This window comes from Hipposideros armiger, unplaced genomic scaffold (genome assembly GCF_001890085.2).
Source record: "Hipposideros armiger isolate ML-2016 unplaced genomic scaffold, ASM189008v1 scaffold_11, whole genome shotgun sequence".
NCBI lineage: Eukaryota > Metazoa > Chordata > Mammalia > Chiroptera > Hipposideridae > Hipposideros > Hipposideros armiger.
This window is the reverse complement of record NW_017731361.1, coordinates 7731765-7751869: the sequence shown is the minus strand read 5'-3', so window position 1 is coordinate 7751869 and position 20105 is coordinate 7731765. Positions and strand designations below refer to the sequence as shown.

General features: G+C 43.7%; 1 protein-coding gene across 3 annotated transcripts in view; it reads right to left on the bottom strand.

Moving 5' to 3' along the window:
* SH3RF2 (SH3 domain containing ring finger 2) overlaps positions 1-20105 on the bottom strand; it is a 108753-nt gene that overhangs the window by 41553 nt on the left and 47095 nt on the right. For all 3 annotated transcript variants that reach the window (XR_002126332.1, XM_019663429.1, XM_019663420.1), the window contains exons 4-5: positions 18172-18267; positions 11248-11571 (exon numbers count right to left, since the gene is read on the bottom strand). Coding sequence is in view for 2 of the 3 variants with exons in the window: in XM_019663429.1 (XP_019518974.1) it covers positions 11248-11571; positions 18172-18267 (420 nt within the window). In the remaining variant the exon portion in view is untranslated. The remainder of the gene's footprint in view (positions 1-11247; positions 11572-18171; positions 18268-20105) is intronic.

Sequence of the window (20105 nt, the reverse complement as noted above, 5' to 3'; positions counted from 1 at the left end):
CTGGAGGGGTGAGGGCGGGGGGACGACAGTTACTCTCTCCTTAAAAGGTCAGCTAATAAATAGTTGTAGAGACTCAGTAAATCTGTACTGAATAAAAAGATGATGGACATGTGGTAGGCATGCCGTGTCTGTGAACAGGACCAGGAAGGCACGAGTCTTTTTTCACCGCTGCTGGCTCAGGTCAAGGCCAAGGTGGAGGGAAAGGTGCAAGAGCTCCGTGGGGCGGCTTGAGCTGAGCCCAGCCAATGGGAATGGTTTGTTCGCATTTTGGACTCTGCCCTCTGTGTCCTCAGAGTTGCCCCAGTCCCAGCCCTGAGAAAGCCTGCTTTCCCTAGCCCAAGTGTCTGGAAACAGACTAACTGGTGTTTGTGATGCTCTCTACCTACGTAAGCAGGTTTTGTTATGCACCTAGTTGTGCAATGTTCCACCAGTGCTTGATTGTTCTGGAGTTGGAAACAGAAGGAGAAAGATGGATGTTGTATCTCCCAAAGCTTATGCTTTGATATACAATAAACTTTTTTTTTTTTCCTATGGAAAAAAAAAAGGCCCATTTCCTTAAAAATCTCTCTTTTCGTTTTGGAGAACATTGTTGCTCACCAAAAAATAAAACTCCTGAAGCATGAACAAAGGGTTGTCATAGGGACCCATATTCTGCTTTTCCATGGGGACAATTTGTTAAGAACACGCCTCTTTTGTGCTCTTTGTAGAAACCCTCGTGGAGAAACCCTAAGGAGAGGACCTGATTTGCAGCTCATGACCTGAGAAAGCATACAGTGTAATAGGCTATTTGCTGAATGAACCCAGGTATATCCCTAGCCCAGTGTAGCCCCCAGATATGACAGCTAGGACAATAGAGAGTCACTGAATCTTGGATTATGGGTCCATACGTGGATGGCAAACATATGGCACAGGTAGCTCCATTTCCTGTTCCTGGGCCCATGACAGACACTGCTAATCAGTCCCATGGTTCTTCCCACTGAGCCTGGCTGCTGCCCCAGAAACGTTCCTAAATGCTTACTGTGGGCAATCAAATCAGCACGTGAGATGCCCCACTAACGCTGCTTGGGTAAGGAAAGAGCGTGGGTTTGGAAGACAGGCCTAGGTTCTGGCCCAAACCCTGAAATGTACTTGCTGAGGAACTGAACTAGTTACTTAGCTTCTCTGAACCTCAGTTCGTCTATCTAAAATGGAAATAATAACATCTATTCACGTACTCACAGAGGCTGGATGTATGTAAGACCCTGGCAGTGGGTCTGGCGCCTGCTGTGCATGCCATAAAATTGGTTCCTTTCCTTTCAAGCTGAGTAGAATGGAAAGTGGACCTATTCCAACAATCTATTCAACATACAGATCCCTTCAGCGTCTCCAGCCAGGGGCACATCAGTCTCTGTCAGCACATTTCCAGTGACGGCACTGGCAAGTCTACCTGTCCCACCTTTGGAAAGTTCCATGTTTCTCCAAAGTGCTGAGATTCTTGGCATGTATTTGGAAAGAAGGGCCCACTGTGGCTATTCTGAAAGGGCATTTGCCTCCTCCAGGCCTTGTGTTAGCTGCCATTTATTCTGCATTTACTATATGCCAGGCCCTTGCTATGTCCTGCACATCAGTGGTTCCCAGCGGGGGCCATTGTGGACCCTGTGGGGACATTTGACAATGTCTCGAGACAATTTTTGTTACCACAGCTGAGTGGTGGGTGCTACTGGCACCTAGTGGGCAGAGGCCAGGGGGTCTCTTAAACACCCCCTAATGCACAGGACAGCCCCCCACAATAAAGGATTATCCTGGCCACCATGTCAACAATGCTGAGGTTAACATATCCTCCTGTATATGAGTATCTCATTCAATTCCCTAACAGGTCTCTGTGAAAGGGGCTATTCGTTTTCCCATTTTAAGATGAGAAAACGGAGGCCTTGCAAGGTTGGCCATGAAGCCAAGGTCCCCGTGCCATTAAGGAATGCCTATGCCCCACATGCTTCTCTAAACAACCCTCCTTGTCCCCAAATGCTGCCCTGTAACTTCTTTTCTCTTTCTCTTGCCCTTCTATTTTATTTTGCTTCTCTTGTTTTTCCTTTTTGCTGAGTGACAGGGAGGGAAAGAGGGAGGAAGAGGGATAGGGGAAAGAGAGAGAGAGAGAGAGGAGAGAGAGGAGTCGCAGGCCCCAATGGCCTTAGATATCAATTATCCCTGTTTCTGGCTCCCAGAGCTGAAGAGTCAGTGCTAAAATGTCTGAGGTTCAGGCTGAGCGGCTCCCTCTTTCACCCGGGGAAGGGCTGGGTCTCCTGAGTGGCTCATCTGCCAGGATTAATTGGGCAAAATGATGATGTAAAGCTTAACCTCTCACTGGAGAAACGCTGAATCAAGGAGGCAAGCCGATCAGCACAGTTAATTACCGAGTCTGCTTTGGTCACCAGAAACCAGCAAGGTTTTTCCCCAGAGGCCCTCAGGGGGCAGGGCTGGGCATCCGGGTACGGCAGGCGTCGCAGTGCACCAGGAGTGCTGCTGTTTTCTGGTGTGACTTGGGCATCAAGAGAACCGGGCTGCCAGGGCCGAGGGGCGGTACACGCAGGGCCTCAGCTCACGTCCTTTTTTCACCTGGCTGACTTCTGCTATCCTTCAGGTCCCTACCTGGTCACTTCTTCCAGGCGGGTTTCCCTGACTTCCCAGGCGAGGTGGGCCCTCCTTCATAGACTCCATTCCCCGTCCTTCAACCTCACCACTCTTTGCATAACTCATAATCTTGTAATCAAGTATTTATAATTCTTTGTTTAGTATTAGTCTTCCCGGCAAGCCTGGAGGGTCCCTGAGCATAGGGGGCATACCTGTCTTGTCCACTGTGTCACCTGTGCCTGCTACATGAGGGACACCCAGCAATTCTTTGTTGGCAGCTTCACTGAGGGGCTCTGAGGGGCTTGGGCAGCCAGGACCCTCTATACCAGGGGAGGATGGGGCTCACAGACAAAGCTGAAAGTTACATACAGAAAATGGTGGACAGACAGCTTTGTCTCAGCCCCTGCCCTGGTCTCCTCCTTTGCTCAAAGTCTTTTTTCCTGCAGTCATTCTTGGCTTTCCTCCCATGGGTTCCCCTGGGGATAATACCTGAGGGTCTGAGCTTAGCAAGAGCCATTGCCCCAGGTCCCCCCTAGATACAAGCCCAAAGTCACACCCTTTCCCTACTTCAGAATTGTTGCTGCTTATCAAGGAAGCAAAGGGGCTTTTGGAAGCCTTTGCACTCCAAGGCAGGCTCCAACAGATCATCCTTCTGAAATGTGTGGCTCGTGAGCGTCATTCTCAGCAAGGCCTGTTTGTACACGCCAGCCCGGGAGCAATGGCGATGGGGGATAGTTACAGCTTCCTGAATTGACCCAAAATTAATAATAGAGTAAACAGTTATTGAGCCATTCACTACTGCCAAGCCCTGGCCCTTATCTCATGTACATGCGTTACCTTGTTTTAGCCTCACAGCAATCTTAAGTAAGGTTAAAAAAAAAAAAAGGTCATCAGTTCCATTTTACAGATGGAAAAACTGAGGCCCAGAGAGATTACGTAACTTGCCCAATGTTATACTGCTCAGTGAGAGGCAGAGTGAGAGTTTCATCCCAGAGTTGACTGACCCCAAAGCCTATATTTTCTCACTATCCTGCCTGGGCTGAGAAACTCTTTGCTAAAAAGCTCTTTGCCTCAGAGAACTCTACCTGATACCTGCTGGGGATGAGGAAGCTTTGTAGTAGCCAGAAAGGAGTCTCTTGTGTGAATGTGTGCTTGAGCAGAAGGAGGAATCACAACAATGTCCAGCATTAACTAAAAGATAGGAACAGACCTTCTTGGAGTTATCCAACTTCAGAGCGCGCTGTTAACTAATGAGGTGACATAATACTCTGCCAGGTCAATTTTATCGTGCCATCTAGAGAACAAGAAGACTGGGACCCAGAGAGGCAAAAGGCCCTGCCCAGGGCCCTGCAGTTAGTGGGTGGGAGCACTCAGACCAGAGTCTCTTAGGTTTAACCAGACCCGGTGGTGCCGGCTTCTGTCTTTTGCTAATAACACCTACCGCAGCCTGGGGCTCTGTGGGTCAAGGATGATGCATTAAATGATAGGGACTCTTAGTTCTGTCCTAAATTGCAATTAGTTTATTTATTTGTCTTTGGGAGAAGACTTTGAGTCTGTTATGGAAATACCTGCCTGTTTTCTTACATATAAAATGAGAGCAGATCACCCCCATATCTGCTAGTAGTTGTGAAAAACACACCTTAGGGAATTCCGATGGGAAAGCCATCTAGATTTTGGAAGATGCTTGGCTTATTCCCGGCCTTAAGTCAGGGATTCTCTTCAAGCACACTAATAACGCGATATTCTAAGGGCTCTGTTTGGAGGAAAGAAGGTAACAGCAATGGCTACAGCTTACTGAGTTATGGCTTAATCCTTGCAAATCCCTGCATGGGAGGTCCTCATTATTTTGCGGACGAGGACAGAGGCTCAACGCGGGTAAGGTACTTAGTTCAATGTCAGTTATTAGATGGGAAAACCATGGCAAGAAGCGTTGCCTGACTCAAAGCCTTTTTATTTACGCCAAGCTGCTTTTCCCTACAGGGAAAAATAAAAAGCCAACCCAAACCCAACAACAACATTTTCCATAGGCTCCTTCAGCAGCTGCAGTATTTGGGTCTAAAAATCTGTGCGATGGGAGAGATTTCTCCTCGTTTCTCATGAAATCCTTCATGTTATGATTTGTGTCCCTTTCCTCTTCTAGACACAGGAACACAAAACCAGTATATAAACCCACGTTTGGAAGAAGAAAGTCATCGCCCACCCCACATCAATCCCGAAGTCCTTTCTTCTCCAGGCTGAACACACCTGGGTCTCTTTCTCCTGATCTGAGCCTAGGTGTGGGAACCAGAGCTCAAGAGGGTCAGGAGAGTGAACACATGGCTGAAGGGGCCAGGACGCTGAGGCCAATCTGAGGGCAGTGATTACGATGTAAACAAGGAGACTGGCACAAGTTGACAGGGGAAGATTAGCCCAGCTGGCAGCGGCCAGTGGAAAAAGAGGTAGCAGTAAACATGCCAGGCGAGACGTTGGTGAGAAGTGAGTCCTGTCTCTGAGCTTGGGAATGCCCAGGAGCAAACAAGAGGGAGGGAGGGAATGGGAGAGAGAGAGAGAGAGAGAGAGAGAGAGAGAGAGAGAGAGAGAGAGAGAGGATATAGTGGTTGAGGCATGAACTTTGGATTCCCCAACATACGCTGAGGGTCTGTGAGGAACAGGTTTTGAGATCATTATGAGATAATTTAAGGTAAAACTCACACTGGAGTATCTTACCATAATCAGCTCTCAGAAAGTAGTAGTCAATCTTATAGAATTGTAGGAGGAACGACAGATTTGGAATGTCACCATTTTTAACCCCAAATGAAATTGAGTGATACTTCAAATCATTAGGTAAAATGCTGATGGGAAACCTTATAATGAATGGAGAAGGCTCACAACACCTGCATGTGAAACAATTTTAACATAAAATGAGAGGCATCCTTTTATATCTAGAAGAATGAATTTGGACTCCTATCTCATGACATATACGGTAATTAATTCCAAATGCATCATACACCTAAATGTAAGTGTTAGAATTACAAAGCTCTTAGAAGAAAATACAGAGGTAAATCATTGTGAACTTGGATTAGGCAATAGTTTCTTAGATATGACACCAAAAGCACAAGCAACAGAGGAAAGAGTAGATAAATTGGACATCATCATAATTAAAAAGTTTCGTGCTTCAAAGGACACCACCAAAAAAATGAAAAGGCAATCCATAGAATGAGAGAAAATTTTTGCAAATCACGTATCTGATAAGGAACTTGCATCTAGAATATGTAAAGAACCCTAACAACTCAATAAGAAGATAAATAACCCAATTAAGAAATGGGCAAAGGGAGGGCCTGCCGAGTGGCTCAGTTGGTTAAGAGCTCACTTAAGAGTGCGAGCTTTGAGCAACAGGGTTGCCAGTTGGATTCCCGGCCCAAGCTGAGCTGCCAACAGGTGGCAGGATGGCTCAGCAAAAAAAAATAATAATAAATAAATAAGTGGGCAAAGGATATAAACAGTTCTCCAAAGAAGACATGTGCAATAAACACATGAATAGCTCCTGAAAATCATTAGCCATCAAGGGAATGAAAATCAAAACCACAATGTCTACCACTTCCTACCTACTAGGATGCCTGTAATAAAAAATACAGGTAATAAAACAAGTGTTGGTGATGACGTGGAGAAATTGGAAACCTTCATACACTGTTGATAGGAATGCAAAATGGTGCAATCACTTTGGAAAATAGATGGCAGTTCCTCAAACAGTTAAACATAGAGTTAACGATATGATCTAGCACTTTTACTTGTAGGCATATACCCACAGGAAAACACATGCGCACAAAAACTCGTGTGTGCCAATGTTTGTAACAGCACTATTTATAATAGCCCAAAGGTGAAAAAACCCAGACGTTCATCAACTGATGATATTCACACAATGGAACGTTATTCAACCATGAAAAGGAATGCGGTATCGGTACATGCTACAACGTGGAAGAAACTTGAATCGTTATGCTAAGTGAAAGAACACTGCCACCAAGGACCAAATGTCGTCTGATTCCACTTAGATGAAATGCACAGTATAGGTAAACCGATAAAGATAGAAAACACATTAGTGCCGCCTAGGGCTGGAGTGGGTGGCGGGTAAAGGGAAGTGGGGGGGGTGCTTGGGGAGGTGATGGCTGAGAGGTTTCTCTTGGGAATCGTGAAAATGTTTAAAATTGATGGTGGTGATGGATGTACAACTCTGTGAATATACTAAAGGCCACTGAATTGTACCCTTAAACAAAAAAGAAGTAAAAAACACCAAAAAAGAAGTGTTTAGCACTGTCTACGAGATATTCTTGCCAAAAAAAACCCCCAAGCCTGAGGCTGAGGAAGCCTCTCTGGCTCTCAGCTTACAGAAAGCACAGGGGAGAGAGGAATATGTTACACAATGCTGCGAAGATGAAACCGGCTCTATCCGGAATGTGGAAAATTCAACAAGACAAATGACTTGGCCTCTTTAACATGTACGTAGGGACAAGAGGTGGGGGGAACCTGAGAATAAGATAAATCCAAGAGACACATCAACCCAATGCAAGGTGTTACCTCATTGGATGTCACTTAAACTAATCAACTGTATATGACAAAAAAAAAAAAACTATTACAAGGCAAATATAGACATTTGAACGCTGGCTGAATATTTAATGATTTTAAGAAGTTATTATCCATTTTTTAAAATGTGTGATAATGGAATCCTGGTTATGTTAAACTCTAGGAAGAAAATCCTGAAATCTTTAAAGAGGTCTGTACTGAAATGTGTATCGATGAAATGATGTGATGCGTGGGCTCTGCCTTAAACTATCCCAACTGGGGAGCAGGTTCATGAGTGGGGATATCACTGAATTAAGAGGGGCCCGTGAGTGGATAATGGAGACTGAGTGATGCATGCATGAGGGTTCATTAACAGTCTTCTTTCAATTTTTGTATAGGTTTCAAGTTTTTCCATCATAAAAAGTTCAAAACAAGTGTACATGAAAGGGATGGAAGAGAAACCTAGCAACCGACTGTTATGAAATTGTGACCGCTAAAATCTTTAATAATAACAACAATAGTAAAAGTGGTAGTCAAGCACTTGGCCTCCACTTTACATCTTTTGATTTTCCCAACAGCCTTGTGCGGTAGGGATTATGTCTGGGTTTTGATAGAAGCCGAACTCAGCGTGGTTCCTGACTCGCCCTGAGTGTCTCCATTAGGCTGGGGAAGAGGCGTCTGGCTGAAGGCTGGAGTGGTTTACCCTGCACACACCCTGCTTCTCTAGGTGGCTCGTGGCAGCTCTGTGCCCAGGGGGAGCTGGCAGAACAGGGGTGGCAGAGGCCCTCTGGTCCTGCCCTGCGTCCTTTCTTGCTTTCAGATGTCCTGTCAGTGAACTCCTGCCCAGGCACCCACTGATAATTTATGAGAACAGCTTACGGGGCCGTCTCCAACCAGAGGGTACACTCTTGAAAGGTTAACACAAATATTTCAAGCACCTATTAGGCCCCATAGAAGGCACTTTGAAGCAGATAATGATGACATGGAACAGGAGATTTTGAGGGGACAGGTGTCCGTTTAACGGGACCTCCCCGGTTTTCTACCCACAGCTTTTGGCACCACTTCAGTCAGTTTAAGAGTGCTCTGATAACATCATTTATGAGTAGGGATTGGTTGAGTGACAATGGTAAAGATAAAATAAATTTTTATTGGGAGACATCAACATAATAATGTAAGTATAGGATAAATTTGTTTCTGTAAATGACCTTAGAAGGCTTAGCTAAGAATCTTAGCTGTAAATTAGACTGAGAGTGTATCCAAAGGAAAACAAATGATCTTAATACTAAGTAAAAACCATGTCTCGTGGCACCCCGGAGTACCGTAAATTTGGGTTGAGAGATGCCTATGAAAGATGGAGACAAAGGGTCACCGGGGGAGAGGATCTGGACTTATAGTTAAAACTCCTTGAACTTGAATAAAGTGAATAATGAAATCACTTTATTCAGAATATTTCAAATATAGGAGTGAAAGGAGAACCGGCTTTATAGATCTCAGCGTTCCCCAAGATGCATGCATGACAGCTCATTTTCCCAGGAGCCCAGGCGAGATTCTGAGGCTTGTCATTCTCATCCTGGGATGGGATGGAGGAGGGGCAGGAGGGAGGGAGAGTATCCCTTTTCTTACGCTGACTTCTGTGACCTGCCTCTTCTGCTCTGTCTTCTCTCTTTTGTTTTCTGGATAATCAGAAGAGGGGAAAGGGCCTAGTAATTATTTAAGGGAGGCCGAGGCCGCTGTCTCTGTTTTTGATTCTTCAGGCAAAGCAACGTGCTATCAGATGCTTCAGGGGTTTTGGAAAGTCAACAGCAATATAGCAACATAAATGAGGAAGACGCCATCCCTGCCCTTAAGAAGTTTTCAATCTAGTGAGAAAGGCGATAAGATACACACACACACACACACACACACACACACACACACACACACACACACGGTATTTATAGTACAAAGAACAAGAGTATAAACCACGAGTTGTGAATGCAGGGGAGACACACTCATTCTGCAGGGGGCAGAGGCCAGAGCCTCCTTGAAGAGATGGTATGCCGACAGGGCTTTGGGGCATGGATATGATGGTGACAGGCGAATGCATCAAAAATAAATTCCCGGAGGAACAGCAAGTATTTATTCCACAAACACTTGTTCATTACCCAGAATCATGCCGCCACTCTGCTGGGTACAAGGACAAAAAGCAGAGAGGTGGTCTCATATATACTCTGCTTAGAAATGTTGAGTAGATCACTGCAATGTGTGTGTGTGTGTGTGTGTGTGTGTGGTGCAGGGAGAAATTTGGGCACAAAGTGTGTATGTACTTGTAAAAAAGTATTTGGAATGTGTGTATAAAAAGGGAGTTTTATTATTATTATTATTATTATTATTATTATTATTTTTAAAAGATTTTTATTGGGGAATTGGGGGATGGGAACAGACAAGTTGCTGTCGTTTTGTTCTTCAGTCTAGTTGTGGAGGACGTTGCTTCACTGGCCCAAGTTGGCACCATCATTGCGCTCTTCCCAGGTGAGGCAGATCAGTCGCCAGCCTCTGGACGGCTGCTCACTGCGGCTGCTGGCCGCTCACGCGGGCTGCTGGCTACACATGGTAACCCATGGCAACCTACTGCCACAGGGGCTGCAGCCTACGCCATCGCGGGCAACTCATGGCAGCCCAGCTCCAGGTCGAGCTGTTGTTCAGCATCTTAGCTGTAGAGGGCAGTGTCACTGGCCCTCATATGTGGGACCCGAACCAGGGCCTCTGGTGTCCCAAGCCAGATCTTAACCAACGTGCCACTCGGCTGGCCCTATTATTATTATTTTTAACGCAAGGGGAGTGTATATAGAGTGGAAAGTGTGAGTGTGTGTGTGTGTGTGTGTGTGTCTAGTATACGTGGTGGGCAGAACTACAGGAACAGCCAGCCTCTCAGAGGCCCAGACAGTGGTATAAAATATGAAGTGTTACAGGAGGTGGCTGTTTTCCTTTTAAAGCAGCCCACAGGTCTTTGAGGAGCGCTTGACTTTCTCTGCCTCCTTGTCTTGTTAAAAAGGGATTAGAGTCCAATTAAACCATTTAATCCCAAGGTAGAGATTCATGTTTAAAAACAAGATTTACAGCTTATAAAAAACACATCAGTGCGAGTTGAGGTTTGTTCTTTCGAGTTGCCACCTGCATCTTTTCTAAGGGCATTTTCAGCAGAATACCCAACATGCAGTTCTTCTTAATTACTTTGCCTCATACCTCCAGTCCTTCATCTTTTAAAGGACCCTTCAGCCTAAATAGCCACATGCTCTTAGAGGTACTTCTGCATCTGGAATGCCACAACCGCCCCGTGGCTTATGTCCCTGGAGTTGGCAACTCAGTGACCAGGTTTAATCGTAACAGTATTAAGAACAAATGTTTAGTGGGTGCTTCGTACGTGCCAGGCATTGTGCTAAGCACTTTACATACAGAATCTTATGCTCCATATGAAAATGCCCTTTGGTGGATGTGTGACATAGGTAATAGTTACACAGGGCTCTGTGCTTAGAAGGGCCCTTCAGTTGGTTTAATGCTCTGCTGTTGCCATCTTGAAATTCTTAATCATTTTTGAGCAAAGGACCTGCATTTTCACTATTCACTGGGCCCTGCAAATTATGTGGCCAGTCCTGAAAACACCCAATAACCCATAGGTTTTTTTTCTCTCCTTTCCTCCTTTTCCACCTTATGCCTGAGACATTGCCAGAGGATGGAACAGTCACTCTCCAGTTGTGATTTCAGAACCCTCTGGAAAACTGTGCCATTATCTCCTGGAAGGGGAGTTCTTGAAGGGACAGCAACTGTACACATGAAGGCCCTCAGTATGGGAAAGCAAAGTATCTGTGAGCATTTGGCAAATTGTTCAACTCCTCTCAGCCTCAATTTTCTCATCTATAAAGTGGGGATAACAATACCTAATTCACAGGCTTTTTCAAGGATGAAATGAGATCGTGTGTAAACTGCTCTGACACAATACATATGGCATTAGTTATTATCCATTGTGGGTGCTTAGCAGGTACTAAACATACACTATCGCTTGTGACAGGGTGTGGATCATGGGCTCAACTCCAAGGGGCCCTTCTCCCAGGGTTTGGTTCCTACCTGTCCCGCAGAGCTGGGAGGAACATCTGCTTTCTCCACGTGCTGGGTGATCAGAGTGGGGTTGCTGGAGCTGATAAGCACTGGGGTGCCGATCTCCACCATGGGGCTCCCCGAAGGAGAATGGACCATCCTGTTGAGAGTGTTCAAGGCTGTTGTGATGGAGAACTGCCCGGGCCCCTTCCTCCTGGACCCGGGGCCCCTTCGGAGGGTGGACGTGTTGGTCGCTTTGCCTCTGGAGGATGAGGACACCAGGGACAGGCTTTTGGTGTGAGAGAGCTGACGGCCTTTGTTCTTCGCTAGGAGGTGTCTGGCGGTGAGGTTTGGCTGAAAAGACAAAAGGTCCAATGAGAAGTTCATCTTCCTGATCTAATATGAGCAGCGAAGTCTTACCCAGGCTAGTCTGAAGCCCATTAAGATGCCACCACCTCAGTCGACATTCCTTGGTCAGCTTCCGTCTTTTATCAATATGTCCCAGTTACTGTGCTATATCAATAAATCTCACAACTCTCTCTTGCAAAGTGGGTTCTACTCTTTCACTCTTTTCCTAAGGACCAAAGGAGTCAAAAATAAGCCATCATACGCTTCCCTGATCAGGAGCACTCTCCCTTGACCCATTTCTGCCTGCCACATCTCAGCTCTTTCCGAGTGGGCTCCTCCCCTCGCCCTTCAGCCACCTGCCTGTCCTTCTCAGTGCCCCTGCAGCACGCATTCCCCGTGCTTTTCCACCCTAACGATTTTCACCCCATACTGGAATCACTGACTTTCCCCCACTGGACCGTTAGCTTCTCTGCTATCCCGGAGTCGATGCTGGAGGAGTGAGGAACGATGCATGGGTGAAGTTGCTGCAGTTCATTTGGTAAATGTTTGAGCCAGAATGCAAATCCATCCAGGGCCCTGAATCTTTATGCTCTGACCATCTTTTACTACTTCCTTTAAATACTTCCAGCTCATCACTGGTCTCTCCTGTTCTATACTTTAGTGGTGCGCTGGTAAACCAGGAGAACAAACAAACAAAGCTCTGGTTTGCAGAGTCTACAAACTTCTGTGGGGTGAATATCTACCAATGCTCTAACAGGTGGCTAGCAAAACTCCTGAAAATACAAGTAGCTCTGGCAATGTAGCACCAACTAGTTCTACTGTGTTTTCCCAAAATTAAGACCGGGTCTTATATTAATTTTTGCTCCAACAATCTACATTTATTCAAACAGTCATGGCTGGCTGACGATTTTAACTGGGGCTTATGTTTGGGGTAGGGCTTATATTACAAGCATCCTGAAAAATCATGCTAGGGCTTATTTTCCAGTTAGGTTCTCATTTTCGGGGAAACACGGTAGCACAGCCACTGGCTGCATTATATTTTGAATACCCTGCCCTCCAAGGGCCCCTGGGGAGTCCATGTCTTTCAGAAACCTGAAATCTGTTGACGGAAAATGGGGTTTGTGTGAATGAAACTTTCCAGGAATTTTGCTGAAATTTCCATCATCATGACTGTCACCAGTTACCCCCTAGAACCACATGTCTTATTGTAATTTAGGGATGCAACACAGAGGTAAAAGGGAGGGTGCCCGCTTAAGGCCTTTTCAATGATAATGTGCTTAAAATAGCCACGATAGACAATTTTAAAGCAGATGTAGTTTCTGCCTCAAGACATTTGTAATATTGTGGAAAAAAAAATCATCAAGTAGGGGAGGGGGGATTATTATGTCCACTTGAAAGATAAAGCTGAGGCCCAGAAGGGTGATTTATAAATGGCTAAGTCAGTATGAAACAACCAAACGAAAAAATATCCCATAGTAATAAGTGCTCTGCTGTGACGAAGAGTGACTTGGGGAGGTGGCTATTTTAGATTGGGTGGGGGTGGTGGTCAAAAAAGACCTGCTGAGAAGGTGACATGTAAGCTGAGACACAGATGACAAGAAGGAACCAGCCATGTGAGGATGGGAGTGGAAACACGCCAGACAGAGGGTGTGTAAGCTAGTGGAAAGGTCCTGCAGTGGGGCTAGCTCAGCCCGTTTGAGATTAAGACAAGAAAGAAACAGAAAAGGCTGGAATGGAGCAAGTGAGGAGCAGGCGATAAAGACAGAGACAGACAGGCCGGATCACAAAGGGCCTGTTTCCAAAGGCTTCCAGTTCATTTTAAGCGTAATAAGAAGCTGTTGGCAGGATTTAGATAGAGGAGTGACACGACCTGATGTATGCTTTTAAAAGCTCGTGCTATGGTTTGGCAGTTTCTTACAAAGGTAAACACACACTTAGCATCTGACCCAGCAGTTCCACTCCTAGGGTAATTACCCCAAAGAAATGAAAACTGATGCTCACTCAAAAAAATGATGTGCGAATGTTTATAGCGGCTGATTCGTCACTGCCCACAACGGGAAATAATCTCAGTGTCTTGCAACAGGTAGATGGATAAGCAAGTTCTGGCACATCCATACGATGGAAGAGGGACACAGCAGTAAAAAGGGAGGAGCGAATGCTACACGCAGCACCATGGATGAACCTCAGATGCATTATGCTAAGTGGACGAAGCCAGACTCAAAAGGCTACTTTCTGTATGCTTCATTTCTATGACTTTCTGGAAAAGGAAACCCATAGGAGCATTAAACAGATCAGTGGTTGCCAGGGGCTGGGAGTGCGGGAGGGAAGTGGCTACAAAGGGGCAGCATTCCCTTGTATTTTGGGGAGTGTGGGAACTAGTCTACATCTCAACGGTGGTGTGGTTATACTGAATGCGTTTATCAAAACCTGTAGAACTGGACACCACATAGAGTAAATTCTACTGAATGTGACTAAAAATAAATACACAAGAAGCTCATTCTGGCTGTCTTTCAGAAGTGCACGGCTGGAAGGAGGGGACCAATTATAAAGTTACTGCAATTGTTTAGGCAAGTTCCGACAGCAGTCTGGACTAGGGACAAGGTCTGACATTCCCCAGGGTGCCCATCCCTCTTTTGTTCACCCAGTAAGAGGACAATACACATTCTATGAGTCGAATGAGTAAAGTTCTTTATGGTCATTCACAGCAACAATGAGCTTAATTTTTTTCTGCTTCCACCTAATTATCCTGTCCCCAGGTGAGCAACACCATCAGCAACACCGACCATGGGACCCTTGGTCTGCCCCGTCCTCTGCCAGCTTGATTAATAGCTTCGTTGGGGATGGACTGCACATCTCTTAAATTTGCACCCACTCATTTGAAACAATATCCTTGAGGTTCCTTGGGCTGAGCAAGATTCATATAACCCAGGCAGGATCTGTTGAAGAAGTCCTGACAAGAATGGGTGTAAACTCAGTGTTTGTTTTACCACCTCTTTTTTTCTTTTTTAATCCAGGTGCAGTTCAACAAATCAAACGATACATTAACAATAAAAATCCTGTTTATGCCAAACAAAATAAAACAAAACAAAACAAAACACATCACTGTCATAGAAAGCTTTCCTTCCTTCCAATTGCTTTGCATGGCAGTGGTAATTTAAAACTTATTTAAAGAGTTCTCAGCAAGTGCTAGTCTTAATGAAATGACTGAAGTCAAAATTTGAGTACTGCTTTAGAAAGTTCAATTTAGATTTCAAGTAATTTTTGAAAGCCGGTTGCCAGATTAGAGCAGCCACTTGATTATCTTCCCCCCTCCCAGCAATGAGGAGAACAAATGAAGCAATGGCTAGTTTGATGATAACTTGAGGATTCTTGTAATCACCAATTTTAGAGATGAAGTGGTGGGGAGAGAATCCAAATGAATAATCATTAAATGTAGAAGTTTTGGGAAAAAGTATTGGAAATGGGAGATACAATAAGTGGTGCCATTCCCCCTCCCCTAGAGCTTTGCAGAAGCTTCTTCAAATAATGCAGAGGACCAAGCAAGCTCTAATCTGCCAAAAGCTAAGCACCTCCTATGTGTCCAACTAGATATTTGTTGTAGCTGGTCTCCGTACTTGGACACAAGCACTGTCTCCCAATCAACATAATTGTTCTTCTGCAGCAAATGTTGTTGACCCAGCAAATGGCTCCACCAGTCACCTAGGCACACAATCAGAAAGTGGGGCATGACCCTTGACCACTTTCTGTCCCCTCCTCCCTACTTCTGTCAGCCTCTAAGTCCTGTGGATCCACTTCCTAAAAGGTCCTTGAATCTGCCCACTTGTTTCCAACCCACTGGCCCAAGCCACGGCCGTCTTCTAACCGAGCCTCCTCACTGTTCTTTCTGCTTTTTTCTCTTCCCTCTTCAAATTATTTTTCCCACTATAGCCAGAGCAGCGTTTAAGAAGCCCAAATCTGTTGGCATCACTGCCTCACTTAAAACCTTTCAATGGCTTCTACTGACTTCTGAATCAAGTCCAAACTTCTACAGCATGGCAGAGACAGCACTTGCCAAATATCCCATGTACTCCCCTATACTTCTCAGCTGACTTGAACACAGGTAGGGCTATGTCATGTCACTGGTTCAGGTCAATGGACTGTGAGTGGGAGTGACAAAGTGTCACCTCTGGGAGAGGCGTTTGCTCATATACAACTCCCTCTTCCCCTGCCATAGAAACAAGGAAGTCCACATGTTTCAGATGCTGCCACTACAAAATGGCCCAGCCTATTAGTCTGGGTTCCTATGTGATTTACGTGAACAGGGCTTCTCACCATTCTGTGTTGAACATACAATGTGGGTGAGAAATAACTTTTTCTTTGTTAAGTCACTGAGATTTGGGACTGTTCATTACCATAGCATAACCTAGCTCATCCTCATGAATACAGGATGGTTTACGAAGGTCTCTGTGATCTGTCTCCCATTTTTTTCCTGGCTTCATTTTTTGGTCAATCTCTCACTCTCTAAGCTCTAGCTCTAATATTCTTTTGGGCCACTGGATACATCAAACTTCCTCATCCTGCAGGACTTTTGCATATGTTACCTCTGTTTCCTAAAACACTCTCCCCTCCATGCTCACCTGTGTAACTCCTAATCAGTGATCAGACCTTGGCTTAAGAGGCATTTGCTGACTCAGATAAGTTGCACATCATAGCCTCCCACCCTGCAAAGTTCCCTCTACTTTATAATTCGCATCATTCATCACACTTATAATGGCTTGATTCATGTCTGATTTGACAATCTGAAAGTAGGGACCCCTATCTGTCTTGTCTCTTTAGAACTTAGCACAGGACCTGACATAGCAGGCACTCAGTGAAAAATTAATTGAATGATTGAATATATGTTTAGGATGGGGTCACACCGTGTGACTATTTTTCTAAATTTTTTCTGACAACCTCCCAAATATTTTTTCATTCATTCACTTGTTAAGCTAATTTTTTATAGAGTGCCTGTTCTGTGTTGGGCTAGCCTATGATGTATAAGCCACACACCCATCAGGTATTTAGAGAAATAAGAGGCCACTCAGTGTTCAGTTGGTTGCTGAAATTATACGGAGCAAGTGGGTTTCTAGCAGAGCCTTGTAAAACAAGTGAAATTTGAACAGGTAGAGAAAATTGGCTGGGTGTACCTGGTAGGGGCCTCAGCACAAGAAAAAGCTTTGGGAATGAGAATTTGTTAGAGATAGAAGACCAGCTTCTCTGGGCCCTTTCTCCATCTCTCCCTTCCATTTCTCATCCCTTCAACACTGATTGAGTAGGGAATGTGTAGGGAACCTTGAAAGATGGACAGTGTTTTAGGCATACCGTTCACTTCAGAACCTGCTTTGGCTTATGAATGCAAGATTGGTTTCTTCTCTCCTATTATGCCTCTGTTCTGTTTTCACCCCACTCTCCTGGAGGGTGGAGAGCATGCCTTTTACTTCTTTCATAGATTCCCACTGCTGACGTTTAATGCTTTATGCCTGGTAAGCACCCAATAAATGCAGTTAATCAGTGAAACCTTTTTTTTAAATTTGTAATGATCCGCTTCAAGCTAGGGTGAGCCGAAGGCTGGAGATGTTAGGGACTCCAGGATACATCATTATATTGGAGAAACAGGTAAATAGTCTAGCATGTGTTCTTTCTTTCTTTAGAAAACAAACAAAGTAATATGTGCTGATTTCAGAAGATTTACAAAATACAAGCCAGCAGAAAAAAATGAAAATCATCTAGAATCTCGCCATCTGATGGTCACCACTGCTAATATTTAGGTACATTTCCTTTTAGTCTTTTATCCATTTATATATACACACATATATTTATAAATCTAGTTTCATATACTTGAGTTTGTTTTTTTTGGTTGTGGTAAGAAACATATAACATAAAATTGATCATATTAATCATTTTTAAGTATACAGTGCAGTAGTATTAAGTATATTTATATTGTTGTGAAACAGATCTCTAGAACTTTTCATCTTCGAAGTCTTAAATTCTATACCCATTAAACTTTATTTTAGTTAACAATAAATGACAAACATTTCCCTATAATACCAAATAGTCCATGATACTGAATATTCTTCTCTAACATTATTTTATTTATTTATTTTTTACATTATTTTTAACGGGTATATTTCTATCACCATTATTTTTAAAAACTAAATCCTTATTGTTGGGTAGTTAGATTCTTTCTTTTTTTTTAACCATTATACACAATGCAATGGTGAACATTTTTGCACATTTTATACATATATCTTTGCATACTTGTTTTAATATTTCCTTACAATTAACTCTCAGATGTGGGGTTGCTGACTCAAAGGAGATGTACATTTTTAATGTTCTTGATATGAGTTTGAGTTTGAGTTTGGATATGAGGGACTGTACCAATTTACATTTCTATCAGCAGAAGGAAAAGGCCCATTTTTCCATACTCTCGCCAGACCTGGCTATCATCATTTGGCATCTTTTCTTTAGAGACTTTAGTTAGTTCTGAAGTAAGCCTCGGATCAAATGGGAATTCCTCTCAGAAATCACTGTAGCACACGTGTATTTCTGAGTAAGCTTGAATCAGATGTAGGCTTGATACTCACGTACCTCTACAAACAAGATTGGGAAGATGCCCACTTTATCTCCTAACTTTCCTTCTGCCCAGTTCTCATCCACTCGGCTGATCACAGTGATGATGTCATCCTGAAAGAGAGAGGTCTCATGGTCAGTGTCTACTCTCAGTTTTTAGTTGGCAAAAGCTCTGTGGATATCCGCTTGGAGTCCCAGAAGGAGTAAGGTGCAAAAAATGCAGTTCTTTCATGATTGATTTACAAAATTTTCCTGCAGAATTATATTTCTCTATATGGGGCAGGATTTGGTTCATCAAGACCACAGGAGAAGTAGAAATAATTTGAAGGATCAACGGAATCCAATAGGAAAACTTAGAAATCTTTCTAGTTTTCAATTACCTGTAGAATCTGGGCTTTTCATTTAAGTTAATTTGAAGAAGTCAAGATAAAAGTCATAGGGTGACAAACTTAGCTTAGTAAAAGGAAGGCTGAACTTCATTCTGATTTTGAAGACTTTTCAGAACCTGTTCAATATTTCATGTATCAAATGTAACGTGGCTTTTTATTCAAAATTTTCTCATTACAAAAGGTTATATGTAGATTTGTAGAAACATTTGAAAATACAGATAAGCAAAGCAAAGAAAAATGTCTACTACAGAATAGGTAAAACCACTGTTAACATCTTGGTTAATACATTTTTTTCCAGATTCTTTTCTATGAAGATAAAACATATACACATACATATAAACATACTAATTTTTAAAATCTCTTCTAAAAACATGCACACATGCATACAATAAAGAACATAACTTTTAGATGTAAAGCTTGACAAATTTTTATGTCAACTATATTCATGAAACTCCCACCCAGATAAAGAGTTATCGCACTCATAAGACACAGACAACAGTTTAGTGGTTACCAGAGGGTAAGGGGGAAGGCAGGTGGTAAATGAGGGTAAAGGGGGCCAAATATATGGTGATGGAAGGAGAACTGACTCTGGGTGGTGAACATACAATGTGATATATAGATGATGTACTACAGAATTGTACACCTGAAACCTACGTATGTAACTTTACTAACAATTGTCACCCCAATAAATTTTAATTAAAAAAAAGTTAAAAAGAAAAAAGAGTTATCAAACATTTCCAGTATCCAGAACACCCCTTTGTACCCTGTTCATTTTGCCTATTCTTGTACGTCATGTAGATGTAGCCATACCTGACACATTGATTTTTCACTTAATACCATACCAGGGACACCTTCCCACGTCCATACCTCCATACCTGTTCAGTATCTAAACCTGAATATTCATCCACTAATCTCTCTGACCTTCGGATCCATGTCCCTGAGTAATTAGATGCATCCAAATCTAACTTCATTTACTGAATCATACCTTTTCTTAGCTCTTTCTATCCTTATTACAATTTGCAATTACACATTTAGAGGTCATTATGTCTTTAATGCCAGTGGAGCCTATCAGACCATAAACTCCACGTGTGTAGAGTCTGTGTCTGTTTTGCTCATTTCTGTGTCCCCAGCACCTAAAACGGTGGCTCTGCGTTAGCAGTCACCCAATAAATATTTCTAGAATGCATGCATGCATGAATGAATATGTGAATACATTGTACAATGTACTGAGAGAGAAAGCACTAGGAAACAAGCTACTTTGAGAAGAAGGCTCCTCAGTTTCATCTGGACACGCCGAGGTTAGGAAGACCACGAGATTTCCTAGTGTGGCCTCTGCCTTCCACAGCTCTCCACAGTGGCTCAACTTCTCTCCTCTGGTACCTTGTCATAATTTCCAATTTATGTGTCTGTTCCTTCCACTAGACGGCTGGCTCTGTGAAGGTAGGGACGTGACTCATCCCTTTATCCCCAGTGAACAGCTGGGCACATGGATGGGCTTGCTAAAGGAATGAGCAGGTGGAGTAAGTGTCCCAATTTGCAAATTCCTGGGGTGGGGGGTTGGGG